Here is a 17,846-nt window from a genome sequence, read left to right as displayed (position 1 = left end):
TATATCTTCTACCCACGGGGACGAAGTCGCGGCAACAGCTAATTTCCTAATAATATTACGAAAAAGTTTAGCGAAAGTTTGTATGTGTGGATGTTTGTTACTCTTTCACGCAAATACCACCGGATTTAGACGAAACCTGATACACCGTACATGTATATGATACCTGATACACCACAGTTTATAACCAGGTCATTAACACATAGGATAGTTTTATGCCGATTTTATTTTCCCGTGGGATAGAGGCCGCGGGCAACAGCTACATTTAAAATAAAAACATAAATACGAGAAACAGAAATAAAGTTCTAGCTTCGTTAATTTGTCCAGCAGTGTAATCAAATAATCTAGATAGATTGGTTTAACATTTTATCAGACAAACAGTGTTCATGACGTCACCCGAAAAATGTTGCAAATCTAAACAAGAACTCAATCTAATGGAAGAGATGCAATTAATATGCAATTATTTTGAAAAAAAATCCGCGCTGAATCTAATTTTGTCTAATTGCAATTATGTTCTCATAATAACCAGCCTAAATTCGACCTACTGCTAGGCATAACCCTCATCTTACATAAAGAAGGTTTGGGTATCGATCACCACGCTAGCTCACTGCGCATTGGCGATTTCAGATTCCAATATTTGGAATCTAGGTTTCTTCCCAATTTTTATCTTTGCCGTTTGTCTGCAGCGTCTTAGAAAACCAAGGGAGCCTATTTAAAAACTGAAAAAATCGCTATAGAACTTGACTGCTTTAGGATCGAACCTGTACCTCATGCATGCAAATTCATCATAGAACCGCAAGGCTATGAAGTCATTATTGGATTAAAAAGCAAAACTATATTTTCAGGTGGCGGAAGACAACATTTCTCTGAACACGAAGAAGAACACAGCGAAGAAGGCAAAAAGGCTTATGAGGTAAAACATATATTACTTAAAACTACACTTTAAATTTAATGATATAGAGATCATTATCAATTGACGAAGTAGTAGAGTTTCAGGGACATTTTTTATGCTTTAACAGATATTTTACAAAGTGTTTTTAAACATTTCTTTTTTTAGAGAAAAATAAAGCAAATGGAAAAAAAATCTCTCGGTAGGTGTTAGATTAGGTCATGGCCATGGGGTCATAATGAATGAAATGATTCTAAGTAGATACAAAAAATATCTCAGTATAAAACACTCGTATCTGAGGTATTTTAGACACATTTATAGGTAAGGTCAATTAGCGAGTATCAGGAAAAAGCTTCATAGCAACGGGCACGATAAATAGGCAAAAGCTAAGATCGAAATTTGGTATTTTGGGTTGACTTGACTGCACGGATGGCCGAGTGACCAAATTTTCGCGAAGTGTCACGGGTTCAATACCCGCGTAAGACAAGCATTTATGTGACCCACGTTCTTGTTCTGAGTGTGCATTGAGCATGTGAGTTTATTGTCTGTGCCCGCGAAATAAGAATTAAATCCCTAAGAGCGGGAGTTATTTCTTTAAAACAAAAATAGAAGAAATAAAAAGTAAAAATAAAAACGAAATAAACACAAAAGTGATGGAATCATATTTTTGATCAACTAAAGGGCTCGAAGAATGAATTTAAGGATGTAAAGAAAAAGCAATTACCTAATCCAAACTGGAAGGTGATGAAGGCTAAACCCTGGTACTATCTTTTTGTCGACGTAAGTCATGTGTATAATGGTTATGTTCTAACAGCGTACTTAAAACAGAACGACCAGTGTAACTTGATCCCTCTGAAGTTTTACATTGTCTGGACTTTCAAAGAGGTGGTGAAATAAAATTATTTTATTTCATTTCATTTAGCTTAAAAAACGTTTTGAGCAAAGTATAGGTTGAGAAACTACCTATTTAATTAACAATTATAATCCACAAGTAATAATATTTTAAGAAATGTCAAGAGCTACGTAAATATATTTTTTTGCATATTTTTACGTAGGTAGAAATAATTCGCATAAACTTCGGATGGGTCAAGTTATACTGGTTGATCGTAGAAGGTCGTATGTTAGTTAATGAGACGTTTAGCTGTGATTTAACTGAGTTAATAAAGGACTATGTTATGTATTCGTAACTATTGCAGTAACCTATCTAAGTCAAAAAGGAAAAATGTGTTTAAATTGTATAGAATGTATATTCAAAATTATATTGTTAAAATATTCTGGAGCGCGTACCGTCGGTTCGACTTTTTAATTGGGTTATTGACTAAGAAAATATAATTAGTATGTCAGATATTGTATAAGATATGTTTCCCGTGTTTCGGAAGGCACGTTAAATTGTGGGTCCCGGCTGTTATTCCTACATCTTTGACAGTCGTTACAGGTAGTCAGAAGCTTGAAAAAGTCTGACAGCCAGTCTAACCAAGGGTATCGTGTTGCCCAGGTAACTGGGTTGAGGAGGACAGATAGGCAGTCGCTCCTTGTAAAACAATGGTACTTAGCTGGATGCGGTTAGACTGGTAGCCGACCCCAACATAGTTGGGAAAAGGCTAGGCAATGATGAGATATTCTATAAGATAGATAAAAAGTAAAGTGTGTTCTAAAAAGTATCACATATATAAATAAAGAACCAAGAAAAAACTCATCAAAGATTGTGAAGCGTATGGAAAATGGGACTGTTAAAGTCACTTGTCGGTACAAAGCTTACTAGTAAGTGACGTCACATGAGATTTTGAATCACCGTATCCATTTCATTTTTTGTTAACGAGATAAAAAAAATACGTGGCAAATATTTTTTGAAATCTGTCTGACGGACTAAATATATTTTTTTGGTCAAATACCCTATGGTTAAAATTGATCAGGATGCTAGTTTAAATAATAACAGTTATTTTTTTGTCCAACTAACTGTGGATTATTGTATAAGAGAGAGCGGTTTTTTGGTGAGACGATTTAAACGCTAACCGCGAGGGCTGGTTCCAAGTGACCAAGGTCTGAGAATCGTACAAGAATTTGGGATAGGCCTTTGCCCAGCAGTGGAACACAGAGTGCTAGATAAAAAATGGTTTTAATTTAAAAGATACGGATAGTTCAACGTAAACAAATTTTTAGGTATCTAAATATGTATATGGTAGAAATATATGAGACAGTTCAGCCGTTTAAGAAAAGTTTAGTACAATACAAACAAACATTGGATTGTATTTATAAAGATTTAGTATATAATAGTCACAAAAACAAAGGCAATTTATCTTTGCGCTAACCGAAGTTTTGAAATGAAAAAATGCAAAAAAACATTCAGAAAAATTGCAATAATTTCCATTTTCTATCAAAATACCACAGGATGTTGGTTATTTTTATTCTGGTCAAAAAATACTTAAGAAATCATTATGCATATTATCTTTATTAAACGATGCAACAGTTTAGTCACGCATATTTACCACCATTTAGTCATCAGCTGATATGGCGGCGAGTCAGCTTAAGGACGCCGGTTGGGACCGAAAGCAGTCGGGCAATCCCGATAAATACGCGTGAGTAAACCGTTGCATCATATAATAATTAATCAACCTCGCCCAACTTACTATATAACATTATGCATATCATTTATATTTCATCAAACACATTTAACAGGGATTTTTGTGTATTGAAGCAACAAATATCTAAATATAAATAATTCACAACTTTCGTAGGTCTATATGAAACACCCTCTAGTTATTATTTTAGCGATTACTCGGGATTGCACTCAACACACATTTTTTTTCCATTCAACATCCATTAAAGGAAATGTATTCTAAACAAAAAAATCCCTTACACAAACGGACTTAAAAACTTCTTATCTTTGTTACACACATGTTGAGAGTCCCCACTTTTTCGGGTTGAAAAATACCCTCTGCCCCTCACTAATAATATGAATTTTTATTAGTAAAAGAATATTATAAATCGGTTTCGGAAGATCCTGAAATCGAAACCTACATTGTTAAAAACTTTACCTTTATAAAATGTTAGCCTAGACTTTATATAAAAAACCTTTTAGATTACTCAAATTCAGTGATCTACTAAAAGAAAAATTCGTTTGGAAATAAGCAGTACATTGCCACATTCAAATGTTGTATCTTTTTAATTTTTTTTTTATAAAATTGTATGTTCATAAAAAGTAAATAAATAAATTAGATGACAACCCTATATAGACGAGATTCAGATAGAGTGTCTGCGCGTCTGGTTCTCTAGCATCAACAAATTGACTTAGTAACACACAATATTCTCATAGCAACAAACACCTTATCGTTCAAATCGACGCAAAAATACTTTTCCGATTTCAATATAAGCGCCCTAATTGGTTCGAAGTTTCCTGGTCATACAACCAAAGTGGTCATGACCAGTTTATCTGATCCCAGGGTTGTCTAGGACTAGAATTTATAAAGTATTTGTTACGAAACTATGACGAATGCTTTAATCTGCCATTCAGTACCAATGTTATCAAACAACCGACAAAATTGTTATGAGTACGGCATCACTATTGTCCTAAGGCATTGTTTACATACATTTCTAAAATATGTTTTGACAAAACATTTCTTACTATAGGACGGGTTACTTACGAGAATGATGTTTTTAATAATTGTTTTAGACTGTAAGATTAGAATTGATTTGATCGATTTGTTAAGGGAGAAAATATAGATTGTGTTTTTCGCAGAATAAGGTGACGACAAGATTTTGGTCTTCGGAATAAAAATATTTATGTAATTTTGAAGTCAAAATAACCCTATGCATTTCTAAACATGTTTAAACTTGCCCAGTGGTATGTAGACTACAAATAACTATAGATAGTTCTTATCAAATATTAATACCGAAGATTTGGCAAGGAAAAACAATTGAACAACCATATCTAAAAAATCTTAAAAGAAATCCACAACTAATCGAATTTTGGTATTTACGCAGATAAATGTTTAGAATGAATGTGTATTGAAGGTTGGAGCTACGTTACGTTTGGTCAGTAGTCGCAGATTCGAATCCTGTGCGTGGTTTATTTATTTTCCCTAGACCGACATAAAATTGACATATTATTGACTAAACTTAGTAATAAGTATATTATAGAGTAAAGTGTATTTAAGAATATAGTAAACCTGTGTATAAAGATAATAATGTATAGAAATAATTGATAACCTTTATTGGTGTAAATGTTATTATTATTTGTTGTACTTTGTTTATAAATAACAGAATTAGAATGAGTAAAAAGTGACTTATATTTGTATAACAAATGTTTTAAATCTACTCAGACATGTTTAGAATATTTTTGGAGAAAAGTGAAAATTTAATCAGATACAATTTGATTTACACAATCGTCTATCTGCTTTTAAGCAGTTTTTGTATATTTATATTAATTTAATTGTACTTGAAGTACCAAAAATTACTACAAACTCATTTTTTCGTGCATTAAAGTATTTTGATCAGCATAAACAATTTTCAACAGTACAACATGGACTAATTTCTAATTCAGAAAGTTTACTAATACAGTTTTAAATTTCTAGGGCGTACACAAAGAGACAAAATCCGCTAAGGGTCACCACGACAAAGAAGACCATTTGGGTAAGTATGATGACCACGGAGGCGTCGAGAAGAACCACGAGGAGGAGTCAGGACACTACGGAGCACACCACCACGAGGAACATGGAAAGAAACATGCTAAGGTAACGGACTTGCAAGTGACTTGAATGTTTATGAAACAGCCCAGGATACAAGGTTTGAATTTCTTACTGCTGAAGTCGTTTTTCTCCGAAGTTGAAAGAAGTATTATGCTAACTACGCCAAGACACACTAATAAATGTAGTTTAAAATTACTGTTTTGAATTCGAAGAGCAATTAAACTACAAATTTGACGGATAGCCGAGTGGTTGACGTCACCACACCAAACCCACTGTTCGCGACGTGTCGCGGGTTCGATCCCCGCGTAGGACAAGCATTTGTGTGATTCACGAATGCTTGTTCCGAGTCTGGGTGTCTTTGTGCATGTAAATTATATGTTTGTAGAACCTCCCTCGACACAAGGATTAAATTCTTTACTGGTGGCAGTCGTTATATAAAAAAATGACTATAGCTACCGCTTCAACTGATGAATTAACACTATTGAATCGAAACTAACTAAATGATCCCGGAAAATATACAAAGTCAAATATGGATAATGGCAAGCAGAAAAATAACATCATGAATTTTTTAGTCATTGCATTTTTTACAGCATTTATCTAAAAAATTCGGTCTGTAGGTACGTAACCAAGACCGTGTACAACAGATTCCTTATATCTCTAGGTTATAATCTTTCAAATCTGTGGGAAATGAAGGCTCTAACTATACCTGCTTAATTAAACACACCGTATCGTTTTTAGTATGAAGAGTCGGGCAAGCATTCAAAGGGCCATAGCACCAAAGGCAGTCACGACATCCATAAGAAGGAGGAGTACGAGAAAAATGTGGAATTTTTCGAAGAAGAAGGCGACTCCGGTGAAGAAGAAAAGCATGGAGGATATAATGAGGAGCACGGTCACGCCAAGGTAATGTTATTAGCATTTGTAGTTGTCTATATGATCGCATGGGTGCTACCGACGATGGAAGTCTGAAATGACTAGATAAAAACATTGAATTCGAATACCATCTACTTTTTTTTGGATAGGTAATCCACCCGTGTGTTCCTTCCTGGTCTAAAGTCTTACCTTAGAACGACTTGCATCGGTCTGACTCATGGCAATCCATCACTGTGAAAAGTATGTTCGGGTTTTTAAAATTGAAAATGCCAATAAATAAATAGCAAATGAGTTGACTAAAAAAACTGTCATTTGTAATTAAATACCTTAAACCGTTAACCAGGGCCGTAAAGGTCATTTCATGGTGGGATCTTATACTATTCCTTGCATTTTGTGTACCATGTTTATTAATTATTATATTCGAATGTTTTGACTTATTTTATAAGATTTAGTCAAATACAAAAAAAGAGGATAAGAATGACGTGTTTGGATGACCTAGTAGTTTATTTACTTTATTCATGTGCTGGGTTGCTAGTTCGAATCGAGTCCTATCAGAAATTACCTCATAATCTATTAAAGCTCACAATATAATTAACAAATCAAATTATTACGCACCTATTTAGATACGAAATGCGCAAACATGTGCAAAACCAATTATAAGTCACAAATATCGAATATTATTAACAAAACTCAAAAACATTTCATCTTCTAAATCGATCCCTTAATTACCCTTAAATCAACAATTTAATACGATTTCCCTGTAAGCCAGAGAGTTCGGGTTTGGTAATAGTTTCGCGATTTGAAGGTTTCTAATCAATTTACAGGTAAATTTATTTGACGGGCAGGTAACGCAATATGGCTTATTAGGCTTAGATAAAGGGCGACCTTTATTCAAATCAGATTTGATACGTGTTTGAGGTTCCAAGAAATATCGAGAAATATGAACCGAGTATACCGTAATTGATGCGTTATTCAGAGGTTTTTTTAACCCTGACCATGATTTTAGTTTTTTTTTTGTTGCTCGTTTTTCATTTAGTAAACAGTTGATTGGCCGATCTTCATTCTTTTTTGCCTAATAACTAAAAGTCAATCAAAATAATTTTTCCCACAATCCAATGAAATTTTATTTTTCCTTTTTTATTTTGGCAAAGAAGATTTCTATCTGTCTGGTTTCGTACAAAAATAATTGACGTATTTATTTCTCGAAGAACTAAAACTTCTTTAAAATCCGTAAAATGGCTTTACAAAACACTAACTGAAGATAAACAAAAAAACCGATCATTTAAACCAAAATGTTGAAACTGGCAGATGTCATCAACTTGTCAGCTGATAAAAAACAGGTGCAACGACCTTACTGAAATCATGTGTCAATATTAGACTAGATGATGATACAGTTCGTGACTGAGTTTCAAAAGTAGCGTGACTGCGGTCTCGATTGAGAAAGTCTGGTCTACAATTGATTGAGTCGAATTTTGGGTGTTGGCTTGCATTAAATAGATCTATTTCATTTTGAAAGATTGAAACCATAGTTAACAAGATTTTATTATTGAGACTATTGGAATGATTCGTTTTCTACTTCGGAATGAAAATCCTTAATGAGGTAGTCGTTATTTAATTAAAAGACTAAAAATGAAAACACGTGGTTACAAGTGTTTTCATTTTTCACCTTATCAACAAATCCACTCCATCATGCTGAACATTCATCGATCGTGCTCAGCACACAATGATTCATCATTCATTCATCCTGGGTTGAACAGAACCAGTGATCTCCCAATCGGCAATCCGTGCAATCAAAATTAAATATTATGAAACTAAAATCAATTTTACTAATATCTAGGCTAAAGTCACTTTATTTAGTCTTTTGTCACAACAATTCAAGGTTTTATGCAAATTTGTTTTTGCGACGGCCTAGTTTTACAAGGTCCGATGATCTGGTGGTAAGAAAGTGTAACATTTTTTCCTTTCAATTATTCGGAACTCTTGCGCAATGACGACCTTTGACGACTGATTAAATTGAAAAAACAGTATTGATTGCTGCATAAATTAAAAAGTTTAATTTGTTATGTTTCCAGTTGTTTATTTGAAGGATAGGATTTTTGTTCTTGTTCTCAAGTGGTTTTCATAAGTAAGGTTCGGAGTTAGGTTACATTTCGTAAGGGGTCTTAAGAAACTCCTCAATGAGTCCAAAAGGACTAGGCTAGACTAGGCTTGCCAGAGTTGCGTAAAGCATGCGTGAGCGATCCCGTGACTCTGGATAACGGCCCGGGGTGTTTTTAATCTGTGGGGATCCGACATATTATCCCCAAAACGTGTCATCGGCGCGGGTTGAAGTCAAGGACAAAAGTCAAAGAGTTAGATGCAAGAGAAATAAGGTTTTGTATGATCTGGAAATAGTTTGGGGATGGCGAGTGTATACAATCTCTCCGACTGGAACACTCGCGGTGTCGTTAAATAAAGTGGTCGAAATAGGACTTGCAGAAGGACAATACATTTTAATCTGCCCCCAAAGTATCATGCGCCGATGCATGTATACGATACTCAACGACTGTATCTAACAGGGTTGCCATTTCTAAACTTTGGCAATCAAGATGAGGCTCGTTAAAACCTTAAATTTTGGAGTATTTTTCATATCCATGAAAATATCAATAACAGCTATTAAATTCATGAGATACGGGCTAGTGACTATCATACAAACGGCTTAATAATAAGTAAAAAAAACTATAACTACTCAAAACAATAAACCGTTATGGAAACAAAGTATACCGCCATTAAACCTTTTATTAAGTGAAATATAAACTGCAATTAGTAGTTTTATTACAAAGAGCAGTAACTAACTGCGTTACAGCTGGGATTAGTTAAACAGTTAGTTTAATCTTATTGTAGTTAAGTTACTTTCATTTGCATGCCTTGTTGTTGGAGTTAAGTTAACTACCGGTGAACGGGAAAACTACGGACCTACCTAGGTCTTTTAAATATGATTTAACTTAATGGGAGGGTATTTTTCTGCTAGCACTTTTTTGCCTGTTCTCCTACAGGTAATTGAATTACACGTTTGCTTCTACGTTTGCTTTCTTTAGGCCGATTTCAATTGTTAAATGCCAGCCTGTTGACTAGTTAGATTTTTCGAGTTCAATATTTTAAATTGACAAGTCACCCAAAAGAGGGCAACGCAAAAAGAAGGGTGTTTGAAGTTATGTGTCTATCTGTTTGACTGTCTAGATAGACAGCCTGTTTATTTGTATTTAACATGAATTATGTACGAGTAGAACACTCACTAGTCGTGTTTGATAAAAATCTATGGAGGCCTTTTTTATTTTATCTTGTAAGTAAATCTGTGATTAGACAAACAGACTGTTTTCAAGCTAAATAAATATTATGAATATAGTTTTGTTTTATGCTAATACCAACTAAACAAGTTTAAGTAAACACTTCTCTCATATTTGTATAAATATCTACTAGTTATCATACTGAAATATTAGCATAATCGTACTCTAAGCTTTTATCATGTTACGACAGAACTGAAGTCTGTATATTATTATAAAACACTCTACAAATATATTTGAGCTAAGAGTGTAAGGTTTTTTGCACAGAAGGCCACACAAGACTCCAGTACCCGATGGTTTTAGCCTCCACGCATCTATCAGCAAAAATTTATCGAAATTTTATAATTCGACAACTTTCACATAGCGCCATCTAGTCTCAGAATAAACAAAGCTTGTATTATGAGTACTGGACAACTGATAAACATATCTACTTTAAATATATTTCTAAAAAAATGCGTAATACCGATAAATTACAACCAGATACAGTAATGCCGATCGTACTCATTACATTGTCCTGGGAGAAAATCGAACCCACGACCTCTGGTATAGCAGTCAAGGTCACTAACCACTAGACCAATATCCATTTTTTTTCGATTCCTTTATCGCTTGGGTTTAAAGTCGTCGAGTGAGAGAGTTGGGTGTCTTCGTGTGCAAAGATCCTTACTCTGCTGAATTTATACTGTTTTGAATGGATTCATAAATAATTTAAAATTAAATAGCAAATTGATGTTAACGAAAACAGTCTCATTTTCGAAACTGCAAAAAATGGAGGTAGAACATCACGATTTGTGAATCCATTTGAACATTGCAAGCTGCATCGGTTGCTTTAGATTGCATAGTGCAGGTTGAAATAAATAAGTTTCCGACACGAATTTCTTTGGTGCTTTTTGCAATCATTACAGTATTACCGTAGATGCATTTAAATGGATCCGGTTTCGTTATTTTCCTTTGCATCAGTTCGAAATCAGAATCGAAATAATTTAGTAATTGTAAATGTTTCATAAGGGATATACGGTTGGTCCTACTAAAGTGCACATTTCAAACTGATCATGTCTTTTCATGTTCTTCCTTTATCCCGTGTTCCGTCATCCCGTATTTCACTCACACATAGCTCTCCATTCCCACGTTTATTCAAAATCAAAATCAAGTTTTTATTTCAAATGGGCCGTTTTCCAGGCACTTTTAAAACTTTACAATAATGACTCTAGTTGCACGGTTCCAAAAGGTCATTCTTATGGAGAAGAACCGCCAAGAAACTCCATATTTATAACTTAACGCGGATTTTTCAAACGCTATATCGTAATCATCATCATCATCCTAGCCTTTTTTCCAACTATGTTGAAAAATCAAAGATAAGCTGAATCTGGTTTGACTGGAAGGTCGGCTTCCAGTAAGGTCAACCAGTGTTTTACAAGGAGCGACTGCCTATCTGACCAACCGCGTCCAGAGCAGCTTAACCCGTTATCGATCCACTTATGCATTTATAGCTGAACCACGAGCTCCTCATTGTGAAACTTAGGTGTTATTTCAAATATTGTTCTTGAATAGTTTAATTTAAAACGACGATTGTTTATTTTCACAATCCCTATTTTCTTTGTGACGAGTTGTCATCGTGTCACTTGGCTAAGCAGTTCTCAGATCTAGTTACAAGTATTTCTATTAAAAGTTAACGTAGTAAGTTATATAGGATTTCATTAAAATGTTCTTCTATTTTTTAATACTTTTTAAGGGTTTCCTAATGGAAAGATCAAAAGGTCCTTATTGCTAAGGCTCGGTTTCTATCCTTTTGCCACCAGGCTGTATCTGATGCACCTATGAATACGATACACAATGATGACTTCTATTGCAATTTACTATCGTACAATTCGTTGCTTATCCTAGACTATTTGTACAACAACCTGTGAAAATTGTATAATCTAAATTATGTGTGACCATGTTTTTGCGCAATTTCGTTTTTTTTCAGTGCGACTTCGCAAATAGTAAGAATATTATAGGAAACTTTCCGTATCACAAGTTCGACTGGCATTTGACCAGATCTTTTTATTTTTTACCACAGCTTGTTTGTTCTCAATTTGTTCTTTTTCTGTTAAAGGGAGGACATTTCAAGAACGGAGACTATAAAGCGGGCCACGAGGAGCACGCCAAAGGCGAATCCCGGTCATTTTGAGAAAGGCGGACACCTGCACTTGTCAAAGGTAAATTGAACCTTAAGCTTAACTGCACAACGCTTATATTCATTGTTCTCGACTTGATGTCATCGTGTAGTTTTTGTGGATAAAATCTTTAAAGAACCAGGTTTTTGTGACGTTCAGTTTTACAGTTGTGAACTAAGGCAGGATTTAATATTATTAATTGGGTTACCACTGAGAGTTCTCATATTACTTAAAATGATGTGAACTAGACTATTATTTAAACTTAAAGTCAAATAATATACAATATTCTAGAATTTAAGAAATACGATACATAATTTATTTGACGTCTGTTAAACATTAAGAAGACGACGGCGACGGCGTAGTTCCAAAAATAATCTAATAAACATTTCTTTCATCCCACACTGTCTTATTCAAATATATCACCAATTCAAAAACCTCTCCAACTGGATGAAACCGTGGTATCACGACAAAACTACTGACGTTACTCTTCATCTATAATCAACCCACCTTGTCTCCAGGGCCACAAAGCTGCAGCGGGGCACGACAGGCACGGAAAGCACGGAGTCGGCCATCACCAGAAGGAATCGAAGGATTCGGGGAAGAAGTGGATCTATCACCACGGGTACCCTCCGAAAACGGCAAACCTGGTGCTGATCGATAGGAGACTCGACCAATTGTACCACGGACCCCAGTACTACGGATAAGTGCTTTGGAAACTATAGATTTTGTACGATCTGGTTTGGATTTCACGCTGACTGTTTTTAAATTGGACGACGTCTGGTTTGTTTTGGGGAATTGGCTTAAATTTTGAGGTCATACAAGGCGGAAACTATGTGTCTTGTGCAAAACATTTTGTGGTCAGTTCGGATGCCAGTAAATGACCTTGTATACTCAGGAACAAGCATTAAAAAAAATATTATGCCGGCATTACAGTGAGCTAAGCATACGCGTGACGTCATTTCAGTGTATGAATTTTGCGGAATCGTTACGTAAAGCAGTTTTAAATTATCTGACGGACTTAAATGATTAAGAACACTCGTCTACTCACAAAAATATTGTATATGCTTCCATGGATATTTGAGAACATGCGTTAGAGATTCTGCGCTGACCATTTCGGCGTCTTGTAAAACATTGGTAGGCAATAAGCAGCTGTAGTTACCTACTCATAAAAAATCCACATAATTGAGTAATAATAATTTAAAACAATTATGACCCATCATATTTTATGGTACGTTAAGCAGCTGTTGTCAGTGAGGATATAAACTAAAAGCATCACCGTTTTCGAATCAGGCAAAAAATATTGAAAATAATTCATCAAACGATTCAAGTTTTGTTTTCATTTGGCTGCAATGGATCTTAATTATCTTAGAATTGATTCCATTTGGACAGTGTTATTAGGTTTTTCGATAAGAAAACTCTTAGTAGCAGTCTGGGATTTGTTAATGATTACCTACACAAGGAACTAAAATATATATTGTGGATTTCGCTGTTCATTTAGTGTATGCAGAAATACACCTCTGCCTATTCGAAGAATACAGGTGTGATGGTTTAAATGCATATATATATAAAAATGATTTCTGAGGTAAAATTCCATCTATACTCATAAATTAAAATGAGAAGGATGCATGCTTTTTTGTTTTCAAATAAAATGATTTTTGCAGGTATAATGTACCTGTCAAAAACGTAATTTTGTTTTTCGAACATACATTTTTTCCCCTACCAACAATGTATTTCGCAAATAAAATACAGATAATACTGTCGAGAATATTTCAAGTCAGTGTCTCGAATTCGTTAAAAGAGCTGCTCAAGCGAATGAATAAACATATTATTATTTTATAAACACACCAAAATTTAAAATAAAATTCATTCAAATCATAGATATAATTTTTTCGAACAGTAGCCGATGAAAACATCAACATTTCTTGCTTCGTATTATTCTAAGAATCCATTGTTTGACTGAAAGATGATGTTAAACAAAAGAGAATGCTTGTTCAATGGGTACGAGGGGCTAATGATGTCTTTATATTTACGTTTTGGAAAAACTACGGGTTTATAACGTGGAACAAATATATCTGGAATCTCAATTTTAGTGTAATTTTTAGCTTAGAACTTAACTTTTGAGTATAAATGAGACAAACTTCTGAAACGAATGCCTATTAGAATATTGCATACCAAACTTTAAAACGAAAATAATAATTTCGAAGTTTTAATTATTTTTCATAGCATCATTTGTATTTCTTTGCAAATATCGATAAAACGGGCTTATACTGTACCATTATCTGACGCGCTAGGCGCCATTTTACGAAGTGTAATGCGTTGTCATACTTTCACAACTGTAGTAATTTTACTTTTAGACTTACTTTAAGAAAACGACGATTACCATTCTCGGGGTTCCTAAGTTATTTGTATTTTTGTAGAATTTTTCTATTTAAAAAAACGATAATCTTTTAAATAACTTGTACAAAAATCTTTTTATTCTATTTAACTGGTGGCGGATTTGACACTACTTTAGTTTTAGTGTTTGCCTTATTCATACTCAAAGGTTTTTGGAAGAACGGGCCTTAGTGGAGTTTGTAGTTTTAATTCATAGATATAAGTGTTTTTAATAACATTCTATGTATTTATTTTTTGAAGACTGGTCTGAAATTTTTTGTTTTAATTTACGATAGCACGACATAAACAGATTCTATCTAAATATTCTCAAAAATAATTGGTTCATAATTTCTATTTTCTTAATTATTATTTTTTCTTGATATATATATTATAATATATCCAAGCTATTATGTGTATGTAATGTGTGATTAGTGTTAAAACTCTTTTTATCTTAGTTAATATGTATGATATAACTTATTGTTGTTTTTCGATACTATAATGTTAGGTAGCTACTTAATAGAAAATATTCTGCGCTCTGGGTTACATTTTAATATTTCATAATACATATAGTTCTCAACAACATGTCTGATTAAACAGCGTGAAAGTAGAAATACATTTTTTTTAGCTTTCATTTTTGACAAACAATATTAGATACTTATAATAGTACCTATGCGCTTTTCTCTTACTTAGAGATGTATAGCTGGGCTTGCGGAAGCGAGATAGAATATAATACGCATAGCGGCATCTCCCTCTCGCGAAGGCAATAGTTCTCATTTTAAAACTTCAATTCTCTTTTACCTTGAAGATATCTGAACCGTATTCTATATATTAAAATGTTATTATTTAATTAATTAATATTTCGAATAGAATATTTCGTAATTAATGTTATTGTAAATACTCTTACTGTGATTTATTGACGTTTTGTAAATATTTTTTTCACAATTAAATGTATTTTTTTTTAATTCGTGTCTTTTTTTTGTCTTATCTAATTTGAAAGTGACCTTTTTCGGAAATTGGGAAAGTGAAAATCCATTGTTTTATTACCTGAAAACAAGATTAAGATTCCCTATTATAAAATTATCGTAGTAAACTACGAGTAGTGTAGTTAAAAAAAATGTTATCATTTAGCCTGTTTGTACGGAACCAACAGTATTCAAAGTCATACTCGCGCTTAACTGTTTTCTTTAAATAATACACATGTCATGACTCAAACATTGATTGACAACATTACATGTCCCCTATTCACGTGACTTCCAGAACATATATTCTTTTATAAATGAAAATATATCAAGTGAATACACGGGTAAAAGAAATACATGATAGTTACAGAAATGAATCTTCAGGGATATATTCCGCGTGTCGTATGTTATCTTGAGACACCGTTGGCTTGTCTTGACGTTGTCAATCTGCCATAGCTTCACATTAAGATATCGAAATGGGCACTGTTTTTGAGGTTAAAAGAAAATAAGATTATGTTTGAAATGTTGATATTTTGAAGTGGTTCCAAGTTGGGGTTTTTATTTGTTATTCTATGCAAAAGGTTGAAATAAATGATATATGGGAACATAAGGTCTTTAATGTCTCTCTTAAATAATAATCTAGAAGTAAATATTGACTAATAAACTACTTTAAAAGAAACCGGTAAATTGCGAGTCTGAATCGCCACTGAGGTTTCCGTACGAAAAAGCTGAAGAAGGAAAAATCTTATTTATTATGCAACCCTGACCTCAAATTTTAATATTTATTATTACAGCAACAACAGAAATAATATAGTATTAGGGTTCCGTTTTAGCCCTTAGGTACAGAATCCTAAAAATCAGGCACAGTTGGATAAAATTATCTAATACTCAAAACTTAAATCCAAGAAGGAAATTACAGCATCTTGAGGTAATCCAACACCTTTTTTCAGGAAAACGGAAAAGTTTCAAAGGTCACAGAGTAATAATTACAATTCTAATACTTTCAGGAAAATGACAAATGCGCATAAAATGCGTTTATTTAAAAACTTTTTTGTCCACCTGCTCGACTGACGATGAGAAATTTGTATTTCATTTGTTTTGTTACATAAGTCCTGTCGGTGGAGTGTTAAATGGCCCTGATGGCTAAACCGGAGGTAGTTGGTTCGATTCCCACTTAAGACCAACATACTCGTATGTGAGATGAGCGTAAGTATTGGTTGTGTCTGGGATTTTAAAATCAATTGCCCAACCGCGATTACATTTCAAAACAGTTTTCGTTTCAATTTCAAAGATAAATAAAATTCTTAGTATATAATTCGAAAGGCTTTTTTTGAAATCCAGCAAATAACGAACTGCAAAAGCATCTTTTAATATTTTACAATAAACCTCCTTGTGGGTTCATACTGTTAATACCTTTTCAAAAGATGCATCATGAGCTGATGCCGCTGTGCCAGCTCATCATTAAGAACTCCGAGTCCGAAACTAGACGGGCACTCCCGATAATTACGCGTGAGTAAACCGTGGTATCATTTAATAATGAATCATGATTATGAAAGATACTATAAAGAGTAAAATTATTGCCCTCGACTTTTAGTTTTAAAAGAAGAAAATTCCAGAGATAAAAAAATACAGTTGAATAAATACGTCGCACATTTAAAAGTCACCATTTTATTTCGGTTTGAGTTTTTTGCTGGGTTTTCATCAGTTCAAACATCGCAAAATCGCTTGTGAATGTGTAGATTGCATGTCAATATAAATATAAGAATTATTTACGTTTGCAGTGATGATAATTTTGCAATGGTTTTCCTTTTTAAGGAAAGGCAGGTATCATAGTCAGTAATAGCGCTGAGGTAGAACCTGTCGATTGCTGAGTCAAAAGTCGTAGGTGCAAATCCCGGCACGTGCTAATATCCTTTCGAATTCATGTGCGTATTATCAAATAATCTCTCTCTTTATAAACGGTGACGGAAAATATCTAAATAAACTAACACACACAAATAAACTAGCACACCTTTATTTTATTTTTACAGTCTAGCTATCATGGTTTATATGATACAGATGGATAGACGGATGGACAGATGGATAGAAAATGCTACCAGTTAGTCATTTTAAGCCATTAGTTTCCGAACTCTAAAAATGATTACTGTATTGTGGATAGCTGTGTATCAAGCAGCTGTTATCAATGTAATATAATACAGCTATTACCGTTTTCCCATTTTCCTGTGAAGTGCGACACTCGATATCAAAACGTATTTGTATACCGCTGAACCACTAACCTCTTTCATTTTTATTTATTTGTAACCATTCAAGTCATCTTTGCTCGCGGCGGTATGTGTGGGTAACCCTCGTTATTATGCAATTGTGTATCACACTCACACAAATAAAATATTTTATAAACAATCGCACTCACACATTGCGTTGCGAGTAAAGATGACTTGAATTATCGATAATAATTAGTTTTTCATCATTCGTATTGAAACTCGCGACCATAGGCTAAAGAAAAACGGCTGGGTGACAACTAAATTTATGGATGGGTATCCAGAAATCTATTTGTCACATAAACAATTTAACAATCTTTGACCCCCGTTTTATAC

At 33.9% G+C, this 17,846-nt stretch overlaps 1 protein-coding gene across 1 annotated transcript; it reads left to right on the top strand.

Moving 5' to 3' along the window:
* Positions 1 to 825: 825 nt before the first annotated feature.
* On the top strand, positions 826 to 12,624 carry LOC113500287. Its single transcript, XM_026881010.1, has 5 exons — positions 826 to 910; positions 5,458 to 5,616; positions 6,310 to 6,474; positions 11,860 to 11,962; positions 12,439 to 12,624. The coding sequence occupies exons 1-5, from the start codon at positions 906 to 908 to the stop codon at positions 12,622 to 12,624; spliced, it is 618 nt and encodes a 205-aa protein (XP_026736811.1). The 5' UTR covers positions 826 to 905.
* Positions 12,625 to 17,846: the final 5,222 nt, after the last annotated feature.

Source organism: Trichoplusia ni, chromosome 13 (assembly GCF_003590095.1).
Source record: "Trichoplusia ni isolate ovarian cell line Hi5 chromosome 13, tn1, whole genome shotgun sequence".
Taxonomy (NCBI): domain Eukaryota; kingdom Metazoa; phylum Arthropoda; class Insecta; order Lepidoptera; family Noctuidae; genus Trichoplusia; species Trichoplusia ni.
Note: the sequence above shows the minus strand (reverse complement) of the source record. Positions and strands in the feature narration are given on the sequence as shown.